General features: G+C 44.0%; 1 protein-coding gene across 16 annotated transcripts in view; it reads right to left on the bottom strand.

Annotated features, from left to right (window-relative positions):
* Window positions 1-13,156, bottom strand: part of LOC121588101 (gamma-aminobutyric acid type B receptor subunit 2) — a 51,563-nt gene that overhangs the window by 10,033 nt on the left and 28,374 nt on the right. For 14 of the 16 annotated variants that reach the window (XM_041905692.1, XM_041905703.1, XM_041905689.1 and 11 more), the window contains 8 exons: window positions 4,035-5,528; window positions 3,664-3,882; window positions 3,009-3,304; window positions 2,504-2,867; window positions 2,082-2,417; window positions 1,643-1,946; window positions 785-857; window positions 228-642 (listed from right to left, as the gene is read on the bottom strand). In XM_041905692.1, coding sequence (XP_041761626.1) covers window positions 228-642; window positions 785-857; window positions 1,643-1,946; window positions 2,082-2,417; window positions 2,504-2,867; window positions 3,009-3,304; window positions 3,664-3,882; window positions 4,035-4,964 — 2,937 coding nt within the window. In that variant the 5' untranslated portion in view covers window positions 4,965-5,528. The remainder of the gene's footprint in view (window positions 1-227; window positions 643-784; window positions 858-1,642; window positions 1,947-2,081; window positions 2,418-2,503; window positions 2,868-3,008; window positions 3,305-3,663; window positions 3,883-4,034; window positions 5,529-13,156) is intronic. The other 2 variants (XM_041905705.1, XM_041905693.1) reach the window with 2 other exon arrangements.

The following is a 13,156-nucleotide window of genomic DNA, read 5'->3' as shown; positions in this document are numbered from 1 at the left end:
CTGGCGACACAGGAATCCAGATCCTGGGAGAGGATATTTTTGAAACCGGATATTAATAAACGACCGGATCAACAATTGGTGGCCTATGCTAATCTCAAGCTCCGGCTTCAGAAGACCGGGCAGAGTGGTTGAACGGTTTCAACAAATCTCCACAGAGTTTAAATTAAAATAATAGGAGGAGAATAAAAACCAGCATTGTGGAAGCATGTGAGCCACTGGCCACTTACCACGGTTTGTGTTTGCTGTTGTTGGTGATGCAGCGCCTGCCCTGGAGACCACTTGGAGCTAGCCGACACAGACTCCCGCCGGACGTCGTTGAACATGGGTTTGCTCGGATCGACCGGTACGCTCGTACTAACGTTGATGGTTTGCGCGGCAGTTGCCTGTGTTGACTTGGCAGTCGCCGTGGCACCCGGTCCTTGGGATTGCGCTGCTGCATTGTGTACGGTGCTGGTGGCCTGCGTAGCTCCGACCTGCCCTACGGATCCGGTTGTGACCGCGGCAATTGAAGCTACTCCGGCGCCGGCCCCCACTGCCATCGTTGTTATAGCCGTCGCCAGATTGACACGCGAACCAGACGCTGCCGCCGTGGCTGGCAACTCTTCCCCGGGCAGGATTACGGTAGTTTTCTTCTGCTTACGACTGGACGGTGTATGGGAGGTGAAAGAAAAGTAGGTAAAATGAATTATTCTAAAACTTGCCAAACGATTCTATAGCACGAACGACGGCGGCAGCGTGGTACACTGCCTCGCACGAGTTTGATTGCACTTGCAACAACCGTTACCTTTCAGGTCCTGCCGAATCCAGTGTGTCATTGCTTGAACCCACGCTGCCAATGGATGTGAAGTCAGTTCCTTCTGGAAAAGAATCCGTTACGAACGGTATAAATTATTTATTTCAATAATCGTTCCATTCACAGTTCAATCATATGTGTGTTACGCGTATTTAGAAAATGCATAAACTGAGTGTAACAACAGGGTGTACCAATTGGTTAATGGAAAATATGTTTTGTTCGGTGTTCAACCCATCGTGATATCTCACGAAACATCCTAGGTAATCTAACATAGATGCACAACGACTGTATCGTGGTTTGTTATAATTGATACGCCAGGAATGAAGCCATTTTCATTCCACACCGCTGAGTGCTTCTCAAAATTTATCCCAAATGGCATAACCACTAGAAGCGAGAAATTTAATTAAGCAACCACATTCTCAAATGAATGGCCCGTGATGGCAACGTTAAGTAACAGCAATGGCAATAGGTTAACCAGCATGTGTAGCCGACCTAAAGCGCAAATCACATTAAGTCGTTATCGTTAGTTGTTGGCGTCCTAACGATTATGTCGTTCGCTGCAAGATTGAAGCAAACCAAAAATTCCACGAACCGAATTGTGAACGATTGTGAGAAAATTGGAAAATTAAATGGTTACGCACACCCATGCTGATAACAATTTCAGCTAAGCAGTGTTTAAAACGAAACGGGCCCAATCAATAGCAGTCAACAAATACAAATAAACGCACAGTGAAAAGTAGCGAACATGGTTTGTAGCATTAATTTTATATATAAAAGTAGCATTTTTACAACATAACACAACAAATAAGAATAGTTATTGGCTATAATCTTGGCCATACACATACGTACCACTTGCGTAATCCTTTTTCACCTGCACCTTGACCGATTCCTTGTTAATGTCCGGCTCAGACGAGGACGCTTCCAGCCCAATCCAAGCCCGTGCTTCCGGGCCAACTCGTTTGATGAGCGCCTGCAGCTCCGCTTCCTTCTCCATCAGCACCTTCCGGAAGCGGCAATTGGTCTGCTTAACGTCGCGCATTCTTTGCTCCAGTTCGCAGACCGACGAGTCACGGCGGTTCTTTGAGACGGGACGCAACGTGGCACGTACCTTTTTATCAACCACCCCGCTAGGGTTGCGTTTCAGTTCCACCAGCTGAGGGCATTTGGTAGCATACACGTGGCAGCCAAAGTGTAACATAAAAGGAATCAAGATAAAACCAAGATAAAAGAACGCCCTTCCGAGTGGACGCGTTCGGGCATACCCCCCCCCCCCCCCCCCTTTTCTTACCTTTGGCACAAACACCAGGCAGAGTGTGGCCGTCGTGCAGAAAATGATGAACACGGATATCAGTATGAACATGGCATCCTTTCGGTCGGACAGGACGAGCGCGATAGCAGCCCCCATCACGCACATGATCACGCAGTTGTACACCGACAGGCCCACGTGTTTCGAATCGTTCAGTGCCGGTATGGACACGTGGCGGGTTTCCCATGCAAGAAAGGCTCCGAAGATTAGCAGCAGCCCTTTGTACGCGTAGATGACACCGATAAAGATGGTCATTTTGCTCGACTGGCAGTATTCGTTCTCCTGCACGATGATCACGTCCTCCAGTGTCGGATGCTCCTGTTTTTTTTGCCAAAAAAGAACCAACCAATCAATCAATTGTGCGCTAAGGAGGTAAGGCCTTCGCCGATTAACCGTGCACCTACCGATGGTTCAATGTACTTCGTTTCGCGATAGAATGGATCGGCTATCTGCCAGGTGGTCATGATCGCCAGATCGATCGCCAGCAACACACCGACCACAATGAACAGCTGATAATCTTTTATCACCTTTTTGTTGAGCTTCAGGTCGGTGAAGATGGAATGCACACGCCACGTTTTGGAGAACATGGCGCCGAACGCCAAACTGAAGCCGGCCATTAGCAACCAGGCCCGGGCCGTGCAGATGTATGGGAACGCAGCCACACTGCTCAGCCCACTGTCGAGGCCGAGAAATATTACGCTCAAGTACGTGAGGATGCAGCCAATGATGATGAGATTGTTCAAATGAGGGCTGGACATTTTGATGTACCTACAAAATGCAGACACAACAAACACGAGGCGAAATGTTTAGTTTGCTGTAACTTGAATTCTGCTTAAATTGATTATGCTGCTGAGTCTGAACCGATTGTATAATAGTAAGTAGCGCGTGATTGTCGCTAAGCCAGCTTACCTCTGGTTGCGGAAGGTAATGTTGACGGCGAGAAACACGGTCGCCATTATAATGCCTACGCAGGAGGTGCTTGCTAACACGACGAAGATGGTGATGTTCACCTGGCTGTGTTCAATAATTCGTAGCGTGCGATCCTTGGGTGGGCTTCGGCCAACCCACTTAAGCGGATGGCCCAAGCTCAGATCCAACCGCCCGGTGAGTGAACTGTACTCGCCAATCTTTACTTCCGCACCGTTCTGGAACTGCTTCAGCAGAAAGCTCGCCTTTCGCTCGTTGTTGTAAAACCGCACCGGACCCTGCGAAGAAAAGAGACGTGCGAACACGGTGCCCCGTCAGTCAGTCAGTCAGTTAGGTCAAGTAGCATCGATGTCCAATGAAGCAGAAAAACGATACGCCAATGGAATGGAGGTGAAAACGACATAACAACGCTGCTGCGCCCAAGACAAATACGCGAGCGTTGATAGAGGAAGGGTCGAATGATTGCTATCGGCGAGCAATGGCGTGGCACTGAAAAGTGGCCCTCCATTTACCCGTTCGCAGAGCGAAAAGTGCTTGCATCTACCACTATCGACACCCCTGCTCGGCGGCCTTTTTGTCATGCTAGACAGGTAAGGTCTGTCTGGATTCTGGCGGGCGGGCAGAAACCCGTACATACCGTAACTCCCTCGAAGCTGGTGTTCTTGAGCGCTTCTAAAAATATGTCCTCCCAGTTCTTCATTCGATACTCGAAGTGTGTCAGGGAGTGTTCCTTGCGCTGGGACACGTACTGAATGGCGCTGGCAACGGCCCAGATACCATCGTAAGTGTAGCCGTGAAAGCGCGAATATTCGCCACCCCGTCGGCTGTTGTACTCGGTCAGATACTCGTCGGCCGTCTGGGAAGAAAACAGAGCAAAAGGGACACACGAATGCAATCAGTAGTGTACCAAAGGGTCGGCACAATCTAGCGATCGTAATTAGCGTCACGGTGCGCTCAACAGGTCGCTTCCGTTCCCGCTAACCACGAGAGCGCGGATGTTACACGTACAATGCCGGAAATGGTAATGTCGCCGCTGGTGGACAACGGCAGCAGGTCCACAAGGATCGTTGACTCGAGTGCCGTCGTGACATGGTCGACCGTGCAGTCGGTATCGTTTTCGGCCCACCACTCGTTACCGTACGTGCCCATAACAAGCCACTGGTAGGAGCGACCGAACATGTCCAGTTTGTACGCCTCGCAGAACACCCGACGGGCCCAGAACTCATTGAAGTTGCCGTAGATGATGCGGACGTCCTTCTCGCGCAGCTTGCGCAGCGATTCCTCCACGTCGTACACGAAGCTTTGCGTCTCGACTACGTCCAAACCCATCGCGTCCAGGTCGGCGACCATGTGGTTGTGCGGCAGCGAGTAGCGCGGCTCGTTCTGGTAGATGGTACCGATGCGCGTCCAATTGAACTCCTTGAGCAGCGCTAGCCGGGGCGCGTTAAACGCGTTCTCCGACGGTACCACGCGGAAAAAGTTTGGAAATGCGTCCTTGGTGAACATCGGATGCGTGTCGGCGTAGGACAGCTGCGTCAAGTGCCAGTGCTTGCTGGCTTTGGCAATAGGATCCGTCACGTGGGTGCAGGCCGCCCCGAACAGCATCAGCTTGTGCGGTCCGGAATGCATCATGTCGAAGAACGATTTCATACCGACGGCCGCATTGCATTCCGTATCGTTCCACCACATGTGCAGCCGGTAGTTGCGCAGGATGGTGGAGTGCTCGTTCACGTGGTCGAGCGCTAGCTTCACGCTAGGCATGACACCGCGCCCGGTCTCGCTGTTCTCTACGCCCTCCCCGTACGGGAAAAAGCCCGCTATGTACACGTCCAGTCGGTGACTGGAGCCGGGCCGCGATCCGGTCGCTCCCCGGTTGCCCACGAACACCAGCACGATTTGAGCAAATGTCAGCACCAACACTAGCGACGACGGATACATGGCCACGGGGCAGCGATTCCGGCGAGTAAGTAAATTGAGCCGCGTTTGATTTAATTTTATGATAATCTCTCCCCCGCACACTGGTCGATCCGCGAGGCGAGTACGATTTTCGCGCGGCAACGTCCTGCGGTTCTGCCAAACTTGCTTTTTATTATGTTGTGGCCGATCGATTTCGGATTATGTTCGCGGATGCCGGTGGAGGTGGTTTCGTTTTATTCACTGAGTTCGTTGAATGCGACAGCGCCCTGACGTTGATGCGATGCGACGACTTGCGATGGTAAATGCGGCGGACCGAAATTCCACCAGGGTCCTTTTATTTATTTTGCTTTCGATTTTTTGCTGCTGCTGCTGCTGTTGCTAGTTGTGTGCGTGATTTGTTGTGCGCTTTCGTCCGCCATGCTCCCCGCGCAGGCTCGTACATTAGTGATTGGGTTTCACGCTTCCCTCCCCGGGTCCTTTATCCTGGCATGTCGCCGCGTAGCTGCTGGGTTCCGTTGCCGATTCGATGGGGTAAACAAGCAATCATCTGGCTGTTGTGGGCTGCAGGGCGAGAAAGTCGATCTGCTACATGTGCGATGAAAGCAAGAAGCAAGAAAGAAAGAAAGAAGACACACGAATTCGTTAGCACGAGTTGAATAAAGAGGAAAATGAGAGAACAGCATCGAAAAATCGGTTACGGCTCATGGCCAGGCAGTGGGGAGCGATGTTGTTGTAGCTTAGATGAGATCTATTTCCGGATTTATGCGAGAGCGCCCGGATCTGGGGCCAATGCGTTCAAAATCATCCATCATGAACGCATAAATCTTCCCCCGGCTAAATGATGAGCAGAACAGGTAAGCAGCAGCACCATTTATCTGTTGTTCTATTTGTGGTAAAATTGGAATGTTTTCCGTTTGGAATCGTTCATGTAACGCCTTTTTGAAGACTTTAGATGTCACCAACGAATGAGGAACGATGGAATCTATCGCGAAAGCTTAACCGTGATATTGCTAATATTTACATGCATCGAAGCAGCGCAGTCATTCAAATAATACATTGAATACATTTCATGAAACGATGATAATTTTCTTTCAATAGTTACACCATCACAAACAAACTAATTAGTGATGTAATAACTGATGCCAAATATTTCAGGAAAACAGTATTCAATTAAAATGCATATTGATAACTTACATTGCGACTGTAATATTTAACTTAATTTAAACATTTTCGTTAAACACCATCTTTAGTAAAGTAATCTAAAGTTTAGTAAAGAAAACAGTAGCCCTTAATAAAAATATACGTGCTAAAGGTGTAATAAGAAATGGTCAAACGTTTCACATAAAATACCTATCGCTTACTAACATAGAGAATACATTTCATTTTAACAAAAAACAGCTTATTGTTTGCACGTTGAATTCGAAAAAGGGGCCCAGAATCAGAAAGTAATATCAAATCCACAAATGTTCCCAACGTTCCAAAAATCATTGATTTTACAACACGACAGCATGCTTAATACCAAGCCATACGACATGAGAACATCACGCCATTAATACAAAAAGCGTTATCTTTTCATTTTTTATTTTTGGTTCGTGTGTTGTATTTCTCATATTTCCGGAAAGTAGCATCACTTGATTGAAATGAAGTTCATCAGGAATATCGCCAATATTTCAAATGCTTTCATCGAGCATCTGCAGAAAAATGTTCCCGACATATGGTCCTTCCAACAGTACGGTAGCATGCTTACGCTTAAGCCTGATTTCAATTTTCTATGATTGACTGTTGGTGAGTGGGTCTGTTCTTTTTTTTTGTTTGCTCGCATCTTCACCGACACCGTCACGATCCAGCGTACCATCAGCCGTCGGTTCGTTCGAAAGGATATATTGAAAATATCACACGTACGGCATGCTGTAGCACGACCATAAGCGCCACTACGTACGAGGGAATAAATATTCATCAAAGTCATGAGATGGTTGGTTTCCGTGGGAAAAAAATATTAATTAAGATCCGCTAGTGTTATTGAATCTCGGAATGCATATATTCATGCAATTAACGAATGGAAACTTTTCTAAAGTACACATCCAACCACGATGTGTCGGTTATGTTACAGTTGCGTGTTATGCATACACCTTCGACAACATCGACTGATCTAATAGAAAAGCATATAATGAATCATTAAAATGAGTTGCAAGCAACAGAAGTCGTGTATATTATTATACGTACATAAATTGGAGAGTTTAGCGTGGAGGAAGGTTGTGCAGTTTAGTGTTATTATGTTTTAAATGTGTTGAATAATTGGACGCTGTGGTATCATAAGTTTTTTTATTTTACATTTCACTAGTGATGGTCAAGACCGTACAGTAATGCTGTTTTAATGTAATAGGATAAAGTACCTATAGTGGTGTTTATGCACTAAAATACGTGTCATGGCATATATCAGAAGTAGTAAAGTAAATTTTCCTAGCATTACAATAAATTTAGTCTTTTACAAAAGGGCTTCAAAGATACACATTATTCCGGATTTCTGATAATTTAATAAACGGATTTCGTTTTAAAAGCACGAGTTTCCTCGTAGCGCTGTACATAGCTACAATCATATATTTTTACCAAAACTATTTCTTCTTCTTTCTTCTTCTTCTTCTTCTTCTTCTACTTCTTTTGGCTCAAAAACCGTTGTCGGTCAAGGCTTGCCTGTGCCACTTGTGGGGTTGGCTTTCAGTGACTTTTGGATTACTCCTCCCCCCATAGCAGGAAAGTCAGTCCTATGTATGGCGGCACGATTGATTTGGGGCTTGAACCTATAACGGGCATGTGTTAAGTCGTACAAGTTGACGATTGTACCACGAGACCGGCACTAAAACTATTAGGAAATGTAATTGATTTAATCAAATTCATTGCATCTTGGACCTATTTTCTCATGTTTTGTAATTGTTGATTTTAGTGCTATTATAGGTACAGCAAACAGCCATGTTAGTGTGGTGGTAATAGTCACAAAATCAGCAAAACCCATCCATTCTGAAAAATGTAGGATGATATTTTTGACCACACGTACTATGTTAAATGTACTGTGGGTATGTACTGTTTGGAAATACTGTATTATTTTACCAAACAAAGACCGATATTCTACCAAAAGCTATTGCTGGCTAAGCGGAAAATCAACGTCAAATGAAGCACATCCTTCCAGGTCTGAGTTGACTACAGTAGTTATAGGTAGGTTTTTAGGTTTATTTGACTACCACCACTCTCCAGAAACACAATATGAAAACTATAAGCCATACCATCGTTATGAGTAAAATACATATTTTTTCGTAAATTTGTTGTTTTTAATGGAATAAACGGTTGTGTTCCATAAATAAAGCGTACATAAATATTTACATGTTTAAAAAATACATTTCTTGACACATGAAAATCATTAAAACCTATGTGTGCCACTACATTGCAACGTTGTTCGTACATTTTTCCTACTATTTGCTTTGAAAGTAGCATTCGTCTCATATTAAATACATTTAATTTAAAATACTATTTACCAAGCCATCTCAATCGATTTCGGAAACAATTCCTGGTTTCCTTGGATATTTTTTGAAAAATTTGTCATATTGTACGCTTAACTGAGCAGGATGCTAATGAAATAAATTAAAGCAACCATTGTATCTAGGCAACGGCAACTATTCTTCCTGTGCCTGGGCTACATGAGGTGAAATGTACAGCGAAAAGAACTATTTGACAGGTCAGGTATCTGACAGGTACAGCTAAAGGGTTGGCGGAGGCACAACATCCGCTTTCGAAATTTTATTAAAAATAATATCTTCTTAAGCAGAACTTTCCCTAATTGAAAGAAATTATGAACTGTTGACTAAAAAATTATGAAATACTTGATTTAATACACATACACATTACACATTTTAGAAGAATACATAGAAATACACATTTAATATTTCACCTCATGTGGCCTCGCGGTTCCTCTTCGATCGAATTTGAGAAAGTGGCTGATAGTCTTGGAGTATGACTAATGTTGTTCTGTTTCTCAGAACACTCTAATGCCAAATGCATAACATTTCAATTTTTATTTAAATGAATAAAATTGAATGACGTTACGTCTTCAATTGTCAAGTTTTTTTTTTCATTCAAAGTTTAATAGTTGGCTAACAGTTCAATTAAAAAGCATGCGATTGTATGGAAAATCCAGTATTCGAAAAATTTATAAAAATGTAAAGGTTTAAAAATGCCTTAAAAAACCAAAAAAAGCACAAATTGAATATATGGGCGTACATTTGAATATATGGGGCGGTACCATGGTATGGTCGTAAACTCGCACGACGTAACATCATAGTCCCATGGCCAAGTAGTTCGTTACGCCAATAAGAAGCACAAATTCAATAGTTGACATCGAGTCGAAGATCAACCCAACGTCTTTAAATAAGTACAAGTCGATGCACATCCTTTTGCTAGGTTGCCATTTTCAGTTCGCTTTCGACCGTTTCAAGAAAAAAGTTGTTGTTGTTGTTTTATTTTTTTACGAGGCTTTTTAGCATTCGCCTCTCATTCAAGAAAAAAGTGTTTAGAAACAAACGAGCAATTGCCAAGGCAAAAAAGAAAACGAATTTACTGGTAGGAAGATTCTAATGCTTCAATTTCTAACTGTCAATCACTCATAGATTAAAAAAACATAAGTAATTCCAGTCTTTCTGTATTCAGAACCGCTTACCCTTTTCCTTGTTTCCCATTCCGTGACCACGAATTTGAACCATTTGCAACGGTGCTGCGACGGAGGAGCCCACAATATTATTAGGCTTATAGTAGCACATAAAGTGTTCTTACTGGATGGGAGAAGTCATTTTGACTTTCAATGAAATATCGAATGCTGAGTGCAAAACATCGAATTGGCACACACAGGTGCAATATGCATACCATCCTATGCTTATAACCCGACGACGAAAACCATAAAACATAAAACTACTCTAATTAAATGTTATAAAACATGTTCAAAATAGTGAGGGGTGAGGGTTCTCATTAGCTCCATAACAACGATCATCACCCAGAAATAAAAACAATGTTTAATTCAACTGTCAAAATTTGCTATTTTTGGTTGGACCTTGGTTTTATCAAGACAAGATTGTAAACAGTTTGAAACGTTAATTTACAATTTGACGAAAGAAATATAACTCCATTTTAGCTCAATACAGAGTTTCCCACGATTTATTGGTCAATTCCCATAATTTTTTGGGCTCGTTCACGATTTATTCATCGTTTCTCATTTTTGGTTCGTTCCCATAATTTATTGGTATCGTTCGATTGGACATCAATAAAATTGAACCAAAACATTCGTCGGAAACCCTGTAAAGCAAAACAAAAAGTTTTTCAGATTTGTTTTACACAATTGTTAAAAATCAATATGACAGAAACCAACATACAATCAATTATGAAGTATACATCCCGAATGATTACTTTATTTTCACATACTGATTGAATTTAAAACTTCCTGTATTAAGCCACCAACTGGGCTAATGTTCGATTTAAATTAGCAACTATTAAATTAGCAACAATACTTTATAAAATGCCAATAGTTTCTCAACTGCTACATACATTTTCCTGTATAATATAGCTTAGAAATATGACTCAATCGAACTCAAGAGCAGTTGGTGAGTTCTAGTTCGTGAATATATTCAACATACGGTTGAGTAGAAGAGTAAACATCACATCGTATACGATGTGACGCAAATTTGATGACAGGACGTATATAATGCATTTATCTTTGCTGTTGCTCAATCTAACCCCAGCTTCGGCCGTTGTTATGAAGCTTTCAGCGGTGGACCAGAAAAGATGTCCTGCCACAAAACCTCTCAAACCCAGCAACCAATTCGCTAGTCGTCTTTTGTATTTTTTTTTTTACCAAAAATATCGTACACTACAATACACCGAGAATGAGCACGATCAAATGTAGAGCGAGTAGTTTAAAAAAAGCTAGCAAAACAAATCCTGCAAAAATAACTCAGCAAAATCCCAACCGCTGGGCAATAACAAATGACGCCGGTCTCCAAACTACCTCATCATCTTTGCGCAGTGGCCTAATGAAGCTGACCGGGGGCCATTCCATCCGGTCGGAACGCTTGATGTAAGAAGAAGAACAATCGCGCGGAGATGCTTTTGGCCTGTTCGAATTGCTTCGTTTCCGCAACGCGTTTTCCATCGAGAGTTCGTTTTATGTAATTTTAGTTTCGATTTATTGCTTTGAACGGTTCTCAAATCCAAAACCACCGGTATCGAATGCTGCCCAAATCGATTTCCGGAGATGGTGAGACAAAACCCCGAGCAGAAAAAAAACCGCAGTTAGCCGGGAAGGAAGGAAGGAAACGGTAACGGTACGTTATTCGACGGTTCGCTTCAAAATGCGGGCTACGTGGGGAAGCTTTGTTGAACAAGTTGCATTGGTTTGGGCTGGACGGAGGAGAGGTTTGTTATTTTGTTCTGTTTTCGTTTAACCATCAGGCGAGCTTTCGTCATGAATACACACGAAACTTACCACCAGATTTGCATTCCTCCCGGTTTTTTTTGGCGAGCGTGCGCATTCGTTTAACGGCTTTTTTGCATGTGTCAAATGATTTCTATACCAACGTAATCAGTGGTGTTTTTCCCTACACACTGTACAGCAGAACAAGTTATGCTTCGTTCAAAGTGTCTTTGATTTGATTTATGACGTTGGTAACAGAGCAAGGAGGAGGCAAACATAAAACGCCATCGCGGAAAGTGTATGCAATTTCAAGCACCTCGGTTCGATCGACCTAACATAAAACGGCGAAAAATACACCGAATGGAGCATGGCTGCAATAGATGGAAAAGAACTGTTGCATCAATAAAACAACAGTGGAGGGCAACAGGCAAAGCAAAATTTCACATCCCTTTTTGTGAGCTCCACAGATTCCCGGGCTGTGAACTGTCAGTCCGGGTGAATGTTTAATTGCGAGAAAGTAATTCACATTCAAACCCCGCCGGTTAGCTGCTGTCCGCTGGACGGAACTGTAAACTAAGGTTACTATTCTTGACAGCTCCATGGGATGGTGCGAACGAAACGAAACCGGCACGGCATGGGTTCTAAATCAAAGAACAAAAGAAGAAGAGAAAAAAATAACTGCAAACAAATAAAGCAAAAAGGAAATCAAACTGCTGACTTGGGATTGTTGAACCGTTGCGTGGGTCAAAAATGGAATATGACATATCGTTTAGCGAGTAAAGAGACAAAAGGTGAAAAAGAAGAAAATCGAACGGTGCTCCAAGCGTTTCCGTCAAGCAGGAAAACACACACACACACACACACACACACACACACACACACACACACACACACACAAAAGAAACTTTACCGAGCGGAGCACCGGAAAGTTGCCAGGCCAATCCGAGAAGGACAGCAAGCTGCCACAAGCGATCGGCTCCAAAACCCGGAGCCCTTGCCATTCTTCTCTCAAAACAAACTGGTGCCGCCGTGAGCAGTGCTTCACTCGGCCACCATTTCAATGGGGATGTTCGGGGACTTACAATGGCAAAGGTCGCTCATATTTTAAGTTAGAAAACACCCGTCCCAGTCAAAAATGGGCCATACAAGGGTACAAATACGTTTGGGGACTGGCGCAGCCGGCGGCACTGACAGGGAAAGGTATTTTGAATCTTCTACCAATTTCGTGCGCACAAAAAACATTCCACTTCGCAGTTACACATTTGATGGCGCGGCAAAGGTGGGTACGTAGGGCAAATGATAATAAATTTCATAAACACACCAGCGCCCTTGAAGAGAGGGAGAAAAGCATACAGATACTTCCGCAGAAAAAAGGGGCAAGCTCAGTCCTCGCCCAAGGTTTATGCTCTTCGCACAGCGTTAGCCAGTTATTAGCATTATTATTGTTTGCTCTTCCGCAGTCCGCTTACGAAGGCGTGTGGAAGGCTCGGTGGCTTTCACGCCGAATTGCCATTTTATAGAGGAATACCCTCGATGATAAGCAGAGAGCAGCAATGCTGAGAGGAATAAAAAAAAAGGACAAACGAAACAACAGCCGTCGAAAGACACACGGACAAACATACGGGGCCATTCGTTTGGCATTTCCGTTTCTTTGCAATTAAACACCCTGCTAGCGGCTGATCCGGAGGACGACAGGAAGGACCCAACAATTTCACTGCCAAACCGTTGCCATTCATTCGCACTCGTGCACTACCGTCGGACTGTG

The sequence above is a fragment of the Anopheles merus genome, chromosome 2R, assembly GCF_017562075.2.
Source record: "Anopheles merus strain MAF chromosome 2R, AmerM5.1, whole genome shotgun sequence".
Lineage (NCBI taxonomy): Eukaryota > Metazoa > Arthropoda > Insecta > Diptera > Culicidae > Anopheles > Anopheles merus.
The sequence above is the reverse complement of the archived record's forward strand: the minus strand, read 5'-3'. Positions and strand labels throughout refer to the sequence as shown.